The 16,082-nt window shown below is 40.8% G+C and overlaps 1 protein-coding gene across 1 annotated transcript in view; it reads right to left on the bottom strand.

Annotated features, from left to right (window-relative positions):
• Nucleotides 1–11,428, bottom strand: part of RNASEH2B (ribonuclease H2 subunit B) — a 39,059-nt gene extending 27,631 nt beyond the window's left edge. Inside the window, exon 1 of the mRNA XM_057367388.1 lies at nt 11,288–11,428. Within this exon, the coding sequence (XP_057223371.1) occupies nt 11,288–11,369 (82 nt within the window). The 5' untranslated portion in view covers nt 11,370–11,428. The remainder of the gene's footprint in view (nt 1–11,287) is intronic.
• Nucleotides 11,429–16,082: the final 4,654 nt, after the last annotated feature.

The following is a 16,082-nucleotide window of genomic DNA, read 5'->3' as shown; positions in this document are numbered from 1 at the left end:
TGACTCAAGTACAAAAAAACCACACGTATAAATATCCCTAGTTAATTATATTCTATCCAAGTTCTCTTAGTAGGAAAAGTCTAACTTGTATTTATGAAAACAACTTCCACATCTCAGTAAAGAGCACCATGACAGCATCATCTTTCTTAGCCTGCACACTGCCAGTTCTGTCCCAATTCCTTTCATATAGGCAGTCATCAGAGAGAGGAAAATTACAAAAACATTTCACATATATCACCAGTATCCAGACCCCAGACAATGGACTGACAGGGACCAGGCTGATGTTTGCGTTATGGTGGTGGTCAGAAAAGCAGAGAGGAGCAGTAGAGGCAGACTGCGTGACTATTCAAAGGGACTTTGTCCTTCCCCTTTCAATGACATCCAGCAGGTTTGGGAAGAAGGGGCTGACACAGCTCTTTGGCAAATAGGGAAGTAGGAACACCAAAAGTAGCTGTCCTGCACCCTGACTGAAAGCCTCAAACGACCTAAAAAGGCCAAGTGGACTTCTCAGACATACATGGCTGTACACTGACATCTCAGGCAACAACAAAAAAAAACGCCTCAAATAACTCTCAACGTTCACATCCACTCCTTGTTATTCAACTGTGGCACCAACAGAAGTTACCCAGATAAAAACAGATGCAGGACACAAAAAGCAACTGTATTTACTGATAAAAATGTTGGAGGGTAATAGTTCTCAGAGTGGTTTGGAGAATTTAAAGTAATCTTCTCTTCAGTATTGAACTCAGTCTTCAGGTGGCTTGAAAAAGGGCTTGTAAAAGTTTCAGTATAAGCTGAGAGCTTTTAATGGAAAAAGTCCATATTTGCTAACCAGACTTGCTTCATATGCTGATACATAAAAACATGGTTGTCAAGCTACATTTGCCCTGGCAAAGGCGACCTTCCAATTTCTAGAGCCGTGTATATTCCAATTCTTGACCACAGTTTAACATAAGTGTATTTTTTGTTACTTTTTAAAACACTGAAGTGATTAATGATAGTGAAAGAAACACACTGCATGTGTTTACTTTGATGTGTTAGACATGAACATGTTAAAATATACATATTAAATGTGAGTTTCAAAATTTAAAACAAAAAGCAAAACAAAAAAACTCCCAAAGGAACTTTTAGCGCTCCCTTGCGCTGCTTTCTTCATACATAGATTGATGAACACTGGGAATGAGTCCAAGTGAGCCTGAAGTTGCATCTTGTGAACAATTAAGTCGACAATCTTTCCTAATTTACTGCTTTTAATGAAGTTCACATCTTTACTAGGTTGAGATATTCTCTTCTTAGCCTGCTACTAACATCCTGAATTTATCCATCTCTGGTAAGCCTGGGAGGTAAGGAGCACTCAGTGAAACAAACCCAAGGGAAACAATGTCCCATCTCTTCCTAAACAATTCTCTACCTTCCAACCCAGCTAACTGCCCTCCATGATCCAGGCCTGCCCCATGTTATCCCAGGCTCTGCACCCTGTCTGCCCCTCTGGCCCTGCCAGGAGCTCTTCCCTAGGTGAAAAGCAGCACAGCTCTGCCCACTGAGTTGTCTGGTACTCCTCAGGCTTCGAGGGGTTCACCATCGCACAGAAAACAGCAGGGATCAAACCCTAACAAATAGTCAGAGTTGCAGGCTTCTATCCCAGTATCTCATTCTGATGGGAACAGAGTGTATGTCACATTTTCCACACGGCTGCCACGGAAAATAGTGTGCCTGAAGGGACCTGCACATCAGTACACACACACAAAGAGAAGGGAAGGACTGGGCAAAGGCAAAAGCAGTTTCTCTGAGTTTCTTTAACATTCAATTTCCTCAAAATGTAGGCAATATTCCACTCCATTTCCAGGGGCATCTGAAGTATATTTTTGTTATAGATTGGCTTTACTATGTGTCAAGTTGGCAGACAAAAAAAAAAGAGGCAATTGGGAGAATGCCTGCTTGGAAAACTGGATGCAATATTAACATGGCCTTAAGGGCAAAGAAGGCCCTATTTATCTGAATTTAAATACTTCATGACTAGGAAAATGCTGAGCAAGGGATTTTTGATGTTAGGTGTCCAAACCTAACTTATTTGTGTTCTGGCCTTTAGCCAGGAAAGGTAACTGGATTTAATGCCATTACATTTATCAGCCCTTGTATTTCAGCAAGGATCTCTTACAGCTAAGTAAACACAGACTTCTTAAAAAGCAGTACTGTAGCCATTTTCTAGCAAAACTGAGAGTTAAACCAGTTTGGGGATTTTTTTTCAAGTTTAAGGTTCACATCCAGATAAGAAATTATCTTACAGAAAACAAACAGAAAAAAAAGTAACATTACAGGAAGAGCTTTCTTATTGAATTATAAAGGAAAATATCAGATGATCACCACTACGTTTATTATAACAATTCCCATAGCTCAGCCCTGAGAAACTTGCTCATCTACAAGAACACTAAGGGAAAGAGGTAAGATCTTTCTGAACAGTGCAATCTCTATCAACAGTGACATGTCGCCACGTCAGCTTACTAAAGCATCTTTACAACATGACTCTCCTAGGACAAAACACATTAGAATGACTTAAAAAAAATGAGAGCAGAGTACAGAGGGACTAAATAAATCCTGCCCTTGAGAGACATCCCAGCCACCAAGCCACTCTTTAAATTGCCTGGGAAGACAGGTGGCAGACCCTTCCAGGGGGCAGCTGAACTCACCTACAGCCTAATTCCACCTATTCCAGCCTAATTCCAATCCCTGCAACTGTATGGCTCTGTCTCCTTGGGATTACAGACATCTCTGTCACTGCACTGTGAATCCAGATGTAGTACCATCACCACTACACCAGAGGAAGACATTCTGAGGTAAGCACAATGCAGGAGAATTCCAACATTGAACGAGTAAGTCAGTCTCCTTTGCTCAAGTTACTGCCTAGTGTTTGTTTACTATTAATCAGATCACACAAAGTCCACCTAAAAATGTGTGTGATGTATTCATCAGTTAGAACCCTGAAACTGAGCAAAAGAGACTACAGAAGCTTAAATGAAGCTTTCCATTCAAAAAAGTGAAAATACTATTGTTTTTCATGGGGGTCAAACATACAACCRGGCAAATTCTATAAAATACATAAACAGAACAAAGAGAAAATGAACCAGCTTTCAAAGGACTTCTGGCAATAATTTCTTCACAATGGATGGGTATGAGGCACTAATGAATCTGGTCACTGAAAGTGTTAGCTGGTACAGCAACAKGAATATATTGAAAAACAAGATAAAACTCCCACTAAGTTCTATGAAACTCTTACAGATTATGTAGTCTACTCACCTTCTTTTTTTTWWAAAAAATGCTTATAAAATGTTAAATATAACAGACTAATATCAAGTTGTAGGGAATTCCCGTGCAAAAAGCTGCCAGCCAAGGAAGCAAAAAGGCTGTAAATATCTGTCAACTGAGTAAGAGGAAAAAACCCTCTGAGAGCACAAATTTCCCAACCACCACCACCCTGCAAAGAAAAAGGACTATTCAAGTCTGGAAATATAAAGTTAAGATTTCATTTAAAAACAGATATTAAACCATACGTCACCTACACAAGTCTTTTCCATTCCCTTCTTAACTTCTAACTGTGCATGAAAGGTGTGTCAGATGGAGACATTATGATGAAGCCCATTAAACAGACATTTTATGGAAGACTTTAAACTATGTGGCCTAAGGGTACAGATAGGTTAGATCTAATAAACATTTTGTGTTCCTTTTAGAATCTCAAGCCTGAAGAAAATGCCTTTAATTCAGTGCCCATGTCCTTTGTCATGCAACATGCCCTGGAAAAAGCCCAGTGAAAATTAATTAATAAGTCCAGTACTTTTTATCACCTGAATTTTTGGTAATTTTTCTAAGTTATAAGGTAATTAACCATAAGTATAATAAATTCAGGTATGCACAGATTGAGGATACCATTACATAAAAGGCTTCCAAATCACCAAAGAACAGAGGCCATTAAAAAGTGCAGTCCCGGGGTCCCCAACTCTCCTCCCTTCTTGTGCATTCTGCTCCTCTTTTCCACCAAAACTAGCAATCTCATAGCCCCACAGTAAGTTAGCTCGGTTTACTGTTCCACTGACCAACTGAGAAATAACCAGTCACAATGAAGAAGAAAATAATTTTCAACTCTATCAGCAAGCTTACTGAACAAGGGACAAAACCCATGGCAGAAGCAGACGGTATCTATACCATACAACCTACTCCATATGTGACACAGGTGTTTTTGACCAGTGTACACTAATTAGAAAACCAGATCATAGATGAATTTACAGAGGTGAGAAAGCAGGAGATGAGCCGCAGGACTACACTGATGCTTCCTTGGATCATAATACTCTCGGGGAGCACTTAACAGCACAAACCCCTGCAAACAGCCTATATTTTGCAGGTGCTTACAYAGAAAGTATGGGTTTGCACTTGCACACACTTGATTTTTCAAAATATCTTTAACTGTTACTCATTCAGATAAACTTGATGTTACCTCACCACCTTACTCTTTTCACTGTACATACTAGTGGCTTCAATAAGGGGGCTTTTGCCATGTCTATTGTAAAAGACAGAATGATTATCAGTTTGGTAATGACAGTATTTATTATGGTGCCTTAAGGAAATAATGCTTAATGTGACGTAATTTAAAACATCCTACAATAAAAYACAGTATCTAAAAAATGGCACTGATTTCTATCCTGACCACAACTCCACAAATAAATGGCACTGGACAGTTTGAATGGTCTTTTGCTCCAGGACATAGCTATGCAATACAGCAAAATTTTTTATGTCCGAGAGCATCTTCTGGCTTCCCCTGATGCTGGCACAATTCACTTCTTAAGCCAAGAAAACAAAAACATGTTCATGGACTCGTTACTGGCAGCAACGGACAGTACTAATTCATCCATTACTGAAGTCTAGATGCTTGGCAGAATGTTTAGGGTTTCAGCTGAATAAAGGACAGGTCAGTCTTGAGAAGTTCAAAAACTGGTTATCACTTGAAAGGAGAAAAACTACAGACTTCCCTTCTCAATATTTATAGGGTCAGCACTGGTACAGCTGTATTACTGGCTGAATCAGCCCTATTCCCATGTGCAGAGAGGCCTAAGTTGGCATAAGTTGGTCTCTTCCAAGCCAGATGGCAGAAAGCAGAAGTGGGAGATGGTGTTACACATTAAAACATCTCTTTTCAGTTATTTTATTTGCTATGCTTCCTTCTGGCTCCTTAGCTTGCCAGTTATATCTGCTTTATTCACAGCAGAGCTCAGTGTGCCTTTTAGGAGATGACATGTAAGAAACAGTGCAAATTACCTGCAGGCAAAAGGCTTTGTTCAGGAGATGCAAATGCCAGTTTAGGGGGAGGTTTAGTAAAATATGCTCACAGAGTGCTAACTTCTAAAATAAGCATATTCACATTCATCTTATTAAAAAGGTATATAAATACGTGCACATATTTTATAGAGGCTGATGTTTTGACTCTGTTAAAAAATTCATATTTGTTTATTGCAAACATTATTTCCAAGTTCTTTACCTAAATTATTCCAGAAAGTATTAATGTTGAACTATTCTCCTCAATTTTGACACTCATTACTTTTGATTCAAGCACCCTAACACCCCAGCAGTGTGATCTATTTCACAGAAGATAAATTGAATTGTTTTTAACATTAAATGAAAGCATGCATCAAAGTGCAAAGATGGAAAAAAATTAATGCAAAACCTGTCTACTTCTGTTTTTAAAGCAAACTACTTTAATGAATTAAGTATTCCACAGATTTTTTTCTCTCACACTGACTCAAACTTTTCAAGTCAAATGCTTCCTCAGTTACTKCATGGAGACAAATGTTCCTTAGTCTCAACTGAAAGGACGGAGGATTAATTTAATGCATGCTGATGCCCTATGGTTTGGCATCACAGTCCATTTATTTCCATTTCTCTTTTGGCACATATGAGATTTGTTCAAACAATTTGCCAAGTCTAATGTGAAACTACTCTGCTTATTTTTGAATAAGTAATTCCTAAAAATAATAGGATTGTTAAATTTCCCTCCCCCGTTGCAACCCTTCCAGTTCTATTCATATGGCAGTTCTCATAAAACAATAAAAGAGCTAATCAATTTACTAGTTAAGAAAACAGCAGACTGAAAAAAATGTGCTCAGCTAAACTTGTCTAGTTCAGAAAAACAAAGGTTGAAAATAATTTTTAGCATTCAGCTAACCCCTACTTATTTTCTTAATACAGACAAAGACACCATATTAAATAGATCAGTCTTAACTTTAGATGTAGAGTGGAACACCAGAATTAGAAAACTGCCTTCAATTCCTGACCTCTTTCCTAAAACCAGTGAAGAATATAAATAGCTCCAGTTCTGACATAACACCTATCCCTGAGGAATTCTGAAAAAGAGACTGTCCTTCAAACCAAWCCTGTCAAGCAGCTAGTGTGATTTTGGTAAGGCCGGTTTGAAGCCATTATGTAAGAATGTTTATTTGTTATACAGAGCCCAGATCAGAGCTATGTCATACACAGCGACTTTACCACAGTATTTAAGAGTTTTCCAAAGTCCTGCATTTAGATTTAAATAACCCTAAAATTAGATGGGGTCTCAGCAGTATTTCTCAGCCTAGAAAATAACTTCTAGCTCTCACGATTTTTAGAGAACACATTAAAAATGGTAGTTCCATGGGCACAGCTCAAAAGGCAAGTAGAAATATCATATATTCAAACAAAATGTCGGAGGATTTTTTTTTTTTAAATTGAGACACAATCTGCTCTACTAAAGCACATCATTAGTAACTTTGTAGCTGTGTGAGTCAAGGTTTTAATCCTCAGGAGCTTGCCCACGTTCAGTAGCTAGACCAACAACAGAAATCCTGCAGGAATTTCTACATTCTCAAGGGTAAAGGAGAGTTTGGATACATGGCTAATGTAAGAGCCTTGATTATCCAACTGCCACTTGAAATGCAGAACAGTGCTATCTAGAAACTCAGCCATCCACCAATGAAGTCTGTGTGGGTCCTTCAGGACTCATTAGCACTTTGGTGTCTCTGTACCATGATTCCTCCAGAACTCCAGATTCGGGAGGTCTTCTTAATTATCGACGTCAACTACTCTGCACAAAGCAAGCTCAGATCCAGACTTCCAGCCAAGYCAATAAAATCTCCTGGAACACGGAGCACAGCACAGAAACACCCAAGTGGGTCTAATCAGAGCCAGGTTGGTCTATCAGGACTTATTAGTTCAGACACTGCCTGAAAGCAGCTGCACTGCAAAGCTGGTTCTGGAAATAGCAAAGATGTGTTAACATGGCACAGCACTTGAACTAATAAACTGCTAGTTCTGMGCCTGCCCCAGGCTAAATCTGGTGCCTGTATATCCACTGCACAGTAAATCTGCAACTGCAGAAACGGCCCAAAGAGTTCACTYTATTTCAAGCCCAGAATGCAGAGCTCTACCACCACCAACATGCCCAAGTTTTCTGTCCTTGTCACCTCCCTCCATATGACCAATCCCCCCATCTATCTTTTTCCCATTTGTTCACTGTTTTCTCTCTTGGCCATTCACATCCATTTCTCAACCTTGAACATCCCCAATAAGGCGGCACAATGTACATCAGCAGCTTCCAGCCTTTCCCRAGTGATTAACACAGTTACCACTCTCTTTTCACCCAACTTTCTCAACCAGATCAACACTACCTAACTCCTCTCTCACCACTTCTGGTTTCTCTCTTTGTCCTGTCCTTGGTGGCTCAATCCCTAACCAAGGAACCACTACACTTACAAAAACAAAACAAAAAAATGATCGTACCTGCATGTCAGATTGTCCTGTCTTCATGGACAAAAAGCAAGTATCAGCAAAAACACCATCACAAGAGCTCTCACCAGGCCAAGGGCAGGCTACCACTTCTAAGGGCAAAATTTGCTATCTCACTTAGAAGTTGCTTAGCAGCCAGCTCACATACGACTGTCCGAGGCTCTCCTTTTCCCTTCCTACTTGAACTTCCCTTTGTTTGATTCTCCCATGCCAGACAGCCCAAATGTCTTGGTGTGACAAAAGGGCTGGTGAGGGCAAAGACTGTCACCAGCCTGCTGATAACAGCAGTGGACAAGGAAAGAATACCATAGGAAAGAACAAAGGCAAAGACTGATTGGAATGGAGCACAGGGAGACTGGCCTGCTGATGGAATATCAGCTCTGCCTCTCAGCTCAGTCAACACTGCTTCCCCACCCCACCTTCATCCACCTCTACAAACCATGCAAACTGCTGAGTATTTGGTTTGTAGCTCTGTCCTGTGATATGTAGGCATGAGAGGGCCACTAATCATCAAACTTTTACAGTACTGGAAATATGACAGAATGAATTACTTGCTACAGAAAGTGACAGTCTATCCCTCTAAAAACAGTTCACACCATAGGTAAAATAACCACTCCAACTGCATTATTACTCCAGAATCATGACTTCAATGAAGAACATGGGCAGTTCTATGTGTCCTTGCTTCTGAGCTGTTTCCAGAACAGTGAAACCAAAAGAAAACCTACAAAATCAGAAATGAAACTGAAATTTATCTCCTCAGTCATCATACATGCTCTAAACAGCAGAGCAGCAATTTATTGTCCATGCAATCTAACAGTGTATAGTTGTGTACTGAAACAAGGAAACTCACTTTCTATGGCAATTAGGAAATGAAATCTGCCTGCTTTCCAGTTGCTGTGTTTGATATCAATCTGATGTTGTTGTCAGTTGCTGAAAGTCAGGTAAGAAAGTCCCTCACTTTTGTCTTACAGGTGCTATTCACAGTTAAGTATTTCTACATATCATATCAGCAGTAAAACCACAGTCAGATGGATTCTCAGAACACAATAACTAAGGAATTAGAGCAATACATGCACCATCACTCAGAACTCCAGCCATCTTTGCCTTGTTGTAGGAAGCTACAGTGGGACTTCAAAGTCTGAATCATTGACAAATCCTAATACTTGATTCTTTCGTTCCCATTGTTTTACTTCCATGCTCCTTACAGACCTCATTCTTTTTTTAAATGACAAAATCTAATCTCTTTGTAGAACCAGTTACCATCTCCATCCATATAGGACCTTCTAAGATGTCACAATCAAAGCAAAATGAATGGCATACATCCAGTGAAAATGCTATTAGGTTGGGCAGTATGGTATGTATTATGAACCTTTCARCCTGTTCTAGGAAACAGGCTACCCAGGTGACTAGCTCAAACTAACTTAGGTACTTGAAACCAAGACCTTAGAAAGTGTCTTTATTTCAAGAAAAGTTTGGGAACTTCTTGCACAGAAGGAAACCACACCTTGTCTCTTTCTCCTACTATGCATAGGATAACGGCCACAGATACAAGAACATAAACAGGCTGTTCAAAACCAGAAGGTGCTGGCAGACTCAGTAACAAATGGCATTGAACTCGCATCCAGAAACAGATCCTGTACTTATTTACACCAGCTGGTTTTATGTATGTACATAGCATAACGCCATACAGATATTATGAAGATACAGATTGTCATATGAATAGAATTTTACCATCAAAGACCAAATATTTTTGTTTTAAATCCAACTGCAGCCATCTTCATTCCTGAAAGTAATCACTATACATTCTGCTAAATAGCCAATGAAAAATTTCTGAGATTCATTCAACAAGGCATTTATTATTTATCTGAGAAGTGATAACAACTCTAAAAAAYACTTTTCTGAAAATAATGCTAAAACCGAAACAAAATCATTAAATGTTTCATTTCAGTGGTCTCTTTCATATGGCTGGCAAGTCTCATCAGCTGTGGAGTTCTGCATTTATCACCCACAGACTTTTTTTAAAAATCACTACGTTCTTTGAAGTTCAACTTAGGATTAATAAACTTTCTTACAGGTCTGCAGTACTATATAAATTCTGTCAGAGCTATGCTGGCATAACTGGTAATACAAACTGTCTGGCTTCATGAAAGTTATAAGCTCTGGCTCCAATCCTTCAAACACTTACGGAAGAATTTAACTTACTGCACAGAACTGACTACTCATGCATAAGCTAAGCATATTTGTAAATATTTGCACAGTATGGACATCTGTTGGCATAGCCAGTCATTTGATACAAGATTTAGCTTCAAATCCTAGTCTGCATAGAGTCARTATATAAAAAAAGGAATTCCTCACTTTATAAATTCCTTTCTTAGACATCAAGCATGTCAGATACAAAAGGGTGGAACTGAAAAGTTGAGGAAAAGAGGAATCAGTGAAATCGTAACACTTGGTTCTGTTTCTCATKTAACTACACAGTTACATGAAAAAGCCTGGTTTCTTATGAGAAGAATGTCACAAGATTGAGCTCCTGCCTTCTTAACTTTTGCTGAACTAAGCTCTTGCTATACCTTTCCTTCAGTGGTGCCATTTACAGCATTTCTCACATCATCACAGGCTAAGCTCATAAAATTATTCAAAAAAACGCCTCTTTTTATCAGGCTTGGTTATTAACACTTTCAAGTTACAGGTGGGCTAAGAAAGAGCTACAGTATAAAGATAGCCTACAGATAACCATGGAAATCACATTTCCTTTAAAAACCAAACAAGGCAACAATGTGTCCTTCCTCTTAAGTGTCCTGGCATTTGAGCACATCCTGTTTCACTCATCCTCTTTAACAACAAAACATTTTGTGATCTATTCGTTTAAACGTGAAACCAGGCAGAAATACACATGAAGGAGCAAAGGAATCCTCCCACTGATTAAGCGCTACCGGGGAGAGAGTAAGCTCAAGGCCTTGGTGCGTATGACACAGAGGTGCCCTGTGRAGCTCTGCTTCTTCAGAATAACGAGCTGAGATCTCACTCTAGCTTAGRACTGAAGTCTGTCGGACAGCTGTGGTTTAGGGCACTAAACCGTCTCCTTCAAAAAATACAGGAATGGACTGAGAGGATGGAGACACGGCGGGCCGCCAGCTCCAGGGAGGGTGGGGACAACGAGACCCCATCAGCGACGCGGTGACAAAAGCCCTAGGCAAAACCCTAATGACACACACAATTGAAGCGCACTGATCCAGCGAGGGAAGTGGGGTCCCTGGAGAGGGGAGGGCGGGTACCCTGCGGGGCCTCCTGCAGAGGCTGTGTCTCWGTTCGCCCTCACCACAGCCGGGCGGGGGCCGGCCGCACGCAGCAGCCCCGGGACCTGCCCCAGCCGCCGGGGAAGGGCGTCCGCTTCCCGCCCGAGCCGGCCGCCGGGGCACGGCGGGGCGGAGAGCTCGGCGCCGCGGCAGAGCTGCCCCTCCGCGGAGCGACCCCGCCGGGTTACCTGGGGCAATGAGCACCCACTGGGCGGGGGGCGCGCCCGCGGGACCCCGCTCCGCGCCCGGCGCGCTCCGTGCGCCCCGCATGCTCCCGGCACCCGCGATCCCGCCGTTCCCGCCGCCGCCGCCGCAACATGGCGGGCGGAAAGAGGCCGGGCGGCAGCGGGGCGCGGGGCGGGGCGATGGCTCGGGCCGCGCCGGCGCTCCGCCTCTTCCCCTTCCCCGGCACACGCACGGAGGGGTGGTGCAGCCGTGGCGGGCGGCACCGCCGGCAGAAAAGTCTCTTCTCACCCCCGACCTGCGCGATTCGGGCTGGTTTGGTGTTCCACCGGTAGGGGAGAGGGGTACACGAGGTTCTTAAATGCTCGTGGTCCGAAGGGGCCACAGAAGTCAGAGGGTCCGCAGACGATCAGAGAGTTGTATTAGTAAATTGTCCGTTTGCYGTGGAAGTTGGTTTGTTAGTCCCTGACCTACTGTGTAAGCGCCCGGCAGTGGGTTTTGGATACAGGGCTAGAGTGAAAGGGAAGAGAGAAAGGAAGAGATGAGCTATACGTGGGGAAAGGGAAAGAGACACATAAAGAAGGAGAAAAAGAGAGGGGAAAAGAGATTACCAGTCCTGTTTCCAGCATTGATCCCGCTCATGGTCCTRGGGGCCACTGCCCAAGCTTGGGAGGGGTACGGTTTTATGGATACGTTTTYTCCACCCCGAAAACAGGTCTCTCGCTTGAATTAGTTACCGTGTGCAGTCCGATCTTTCAGACCTTTCTGGAAATGGGTCAGAGGGATTTGGGGAGTTTGGGTCGTCTTAATCCCCCTCACCCCGCAGTCCATGCCCACGTCTTGGCCTCGTCATTCCTGTGTTGTGCTCATCTCCAGGAACTAGAGCAAATGTGTTTGTCCAGAAAAGTGCTGCCCTACCTCCACATGGCCTCCTTCTCCAGCCACATCTTGTTCTTCCTCATGACTTGTTAGTACTGTAGTAATTACTTCTTTCTCACAGTGTGACAGGGCTTGACACAAAGGGCACAAAATCGAAATGAAGGAAATTTGTTTTAGACATAAGAAGAAGTGTCTTTAGTGGAGCAGGTTGTCCTTAACAACTGCTGTGTCTCCTATCAGTGCAGGTATTAAATACCAGACTGGTCATTGCTCTGAGCACCTGCTGTAGCTGGCCCAGCTCTGAGCAGGGGGCTGGACTGGAGCATCTCCAGAGGTGCTTGTCAGCCCTCACCCTTCAGTGGAACTTCAATCCTACAAGGCTGGTCATGGGCAGAGCCACAGTTCTCTCATAGCAGTCAYCCTACCCAGTGTACAACATGATCCTGGTAAACAGGTTCTATACCTCCCAATCGCACCGAGGAGCCATMGCCACAACACAAAATGCATATTTTCATGCACATGTATATATTTGTTCATGAACTTGGCTTTACCCACACAAGACTGGATTGATGGCCGCCTTCCCGGAGATTTAGGAATAAATACTATGTTATCAAAAGTATTAAAGTATACATATCAATTGTAAATCTCGGAGATATGAAACAAATATTGAAAACATACTAACACGTATTCCCCAAAATGGAGCAGAAGTAACCAAGACCAGCATATGCAAAACAGCTGAATTGATGCAAAGCTGAAAAAAAATATTTCCTGAAGTTTGAAAATATACCTTCATCACATTAATCACATTTACATTACATTAATCACATTTACATTACATTAATCTAAATTTGTTTTATTTTAATTTTTCTGGCTTTTTTCCCCCCACTGATTGAAGTGAGGCAGGATTTCAGTGCCAAAGATTGCACTACACCGTGTGTTTTGAAGAAGTCCCCAGAGAAATCACTTSTTCTCAGAATGATTGCAATTTGCTGTGGCATATGCCTGGATTGCAACACTCACTGATAGGTCTTGTAAAACTCTCCTCAGTACTTGTGTTAGCAAAGAGAGAAAGAAACTCACCACTGTTCCACTGGAGTCTGTACAAGACCACTGGAAGAGCAGAACAGAGTTGGTTGCTGTGTTTGAAACCTTCGTAGAAGGAAAGCTGTCCATGTGGAAAGAAGTTTCTTCATAAAATTTGGCTTCTTGTTCTGAAAATGACAATGAGTCTTAGGATACTGTACACCACTGAGCTTAACAAAGCTCTGGAAAAGCCAGGAATCCAAGCCTGCCAGCCTCCACTTGCAGTGTGTGTCAGGATGGAGTCTAGAAGCAAAAGATGCAGTTGTTCCAGACATCCTATTTCCTCTCTGACTAGTGTGTGATGGGTATGTTGTAGCAAACATTGCTATATATTTACAAAACTGACTTATTAAGCTCACATTTTTCAAAGCACTGATCCATCCTTATTTAGGCACCTAGTAAGAAAGCTAGTTTTCAGAGGTGCTGAGTACTCCTGCCATTAATTGAGCTGAATGGACATTTTATCTGTTCATTTCGTTTGATTTATGAGCATCTCCCACAATCTCTAGATGTATATTGGTCCTGGGATCTATAATGTCCCTTTCCAGGAACTTTTCAGATAGAAATGTTTTTCTCAGATACTTTGAAATGCCCCAAATGGAAATTCTCAAATAGGCCTGGACAAGCCTCTGGAATGACATCAGTTTTGGAATAAAAATAATGCAGTAATTTATACATATTAAATATTTTAAACTTTCTGTTGTTACTCGTGCATACTTGATATATACTGTTCCCCTTTATAAACAGAGGATATRCTATATCATTATAAGCAAAAGATGAACTAATTAGGGATTTCTGTCAGAAGCTGATGATATTAAAATCTTATTTGCTTAAGAACTAAATACTTTACCTTCAGGCTTGCCAACACTTTTAAACTGTAGTACTGTCTCTCCCTGAAAGAAAATGCTGAAGTTTAAAACACTGGGCTGATCTGAACTGCTGTGGTGATATCATTTTAAATACTCAAATCTTAATTTCATGCACATGGGTATTCTCATTTGGGTCCGTATGACTCATTAAGTCCAGAAAGTTAAATGCATCCAGTATGGGACTGCATCCAATCTGAGAACAATTGTTTTCTACATTTCCAAGCCATTTGATTTGCATTCAGACTTTACCTGCGTGCTGTCTGTTCATTCATTTCTGCTAGGGCTGCTTCTTATAATCCAAATATCTGTGCAAATGCAAGCATCCCTTTTTGCCAAACAAAAATKACTTACTTTTGCTGCCAAAGAAACGCTACCTCTGTGCACCTTCAGCTGTGGAATTTACCCCTTCCTCCTCTCCTACACTAGTTTTAAGTGAAGGCACTTTTAAATTTTGCTCAGAGCAAGAAAYAAAAGAATGTATAGAAAGAAATGAATCATTTTTCAATCATGGTTGTCATTTAAAAGACAAAAATATTTCCACATGATTATGTTTCATTTTACACTGTTTCAACAAATGCAGGCCAAGTTTATCTATTTCATGCTTCAGTGGTTCCAACATTTACATGCATAGCTTTAAATCCATTACTCTGCACGTTTAAGGGTTAGCTGTATGTATGGATGCAAGGGTTACACTTAATCCCAGGAAAAGGCCTAATGATACATGTAACTTTAGCTGATGAACCAGGATAATGATGATTCATTTTCAGTTATCTAGTTTGAAATACTGTTCTAAGATCATCACAGGTCAAATTATTGCTTTGATTGGTTTTATTCAAAACCAAATATGTGCAGCATTGAAATAAATTGAAAATATGGAGGCCAAACACAGAGATGGAATTGACCTGAAAGAACATATACTGGCATTGCAAACGTATAAAACATCATTTGAATTTCTAACTGAAATTTCAAGTCAATCTGTCAAGCTGAAAAATAATTATTTTAAAGAGTTGTTCATGACAGTATTCATCTAAGCAAGTACTCCTCTTGCTGAAAATAGTCCATTTTGAGGAGAACAACAGTATTCATTTAAAAGCACTCAAGCAATGGTGAAAAAYATGTTAACCAGCTCTGAGCAGAAACCACTTTGTGCTTTGCACTAAACAAGGTTGTACCACCTTGTGCACATACAGGAAACAAACAATTAAAATTTTTAGCCTTAATAGAACTACTGAGTTCCAAAGTTTGCCAATATGTCAGGTCAAATAGCAATAAGACTAAGTAAAGGAAAGAAAGCAGAATTAGATGGAAATATAAAAGCACTCCCACRTAAACCATGGGATTCATTTTGCCTAATTTTATACTATAAATGTCTAGATTATTTAGTGTCTTTTTGTAGTTAATGGAGAGAAACAGAGTAGCATTCAGCTGGYCTAGTTCATAAGTTTATATCAGGGCTAGCCCACTTATCTAGAGATAGATATCCAGATTGCAGACACCTCAGATGAAAGGTGAGATCTTTTCTCCTCTACATTTAAAAAAAAAAAATTCTTTCTTTTTTTATCTGTACTGGGAGAGACCCCAGTTTACATAGAGTTGTTATCATTATCCCTTTCTCCCATTTTTTTTTTTTTGTGCATCCATCACACCCTAAGAATGGATGAGGACCTTATTGTGGGGTTAGCACAAGCAGATATTTATTGGCCTAAGCATGCTGGATCTGAAAAATGTTATTTTTCCTCTCTTGAATCAAGCAGAAAATTCACTTTTTGGAGGTGTGTTGCTATAGCAAGCAGACCTTGGTCTGTTTATAGAAGCTACTCAGAATGATGTATACTGTTTGGAGAAAAAGATTGAATGAGTATACAGATTGTGAGATGGCTTGAAATGAACAGTAGCAACACTTGTTTAATGTGCTTGATACATTTATCCACAGCAGTAAGTTACTGCAAAATATCTTCATTGTGACTCA

This window comes from Malurus melanocephalus, unplaced genomic scaffold (assembly GCF_030028575.1).
Source record: "Malurus melanocephalus ecotype Western Australia unplaced genomic scaffold, MMel_1.1 scaffold_78, whole genome shotgun sequence".
NCBI lineage: Eukaryota > Metazoa > Chordata > Aves > Passeriformes > Maluridae > Malurus > Malurus melanocephalus.
This window is presented reverse-complemented; position numbering and strand designations above follow the sequence as displayed.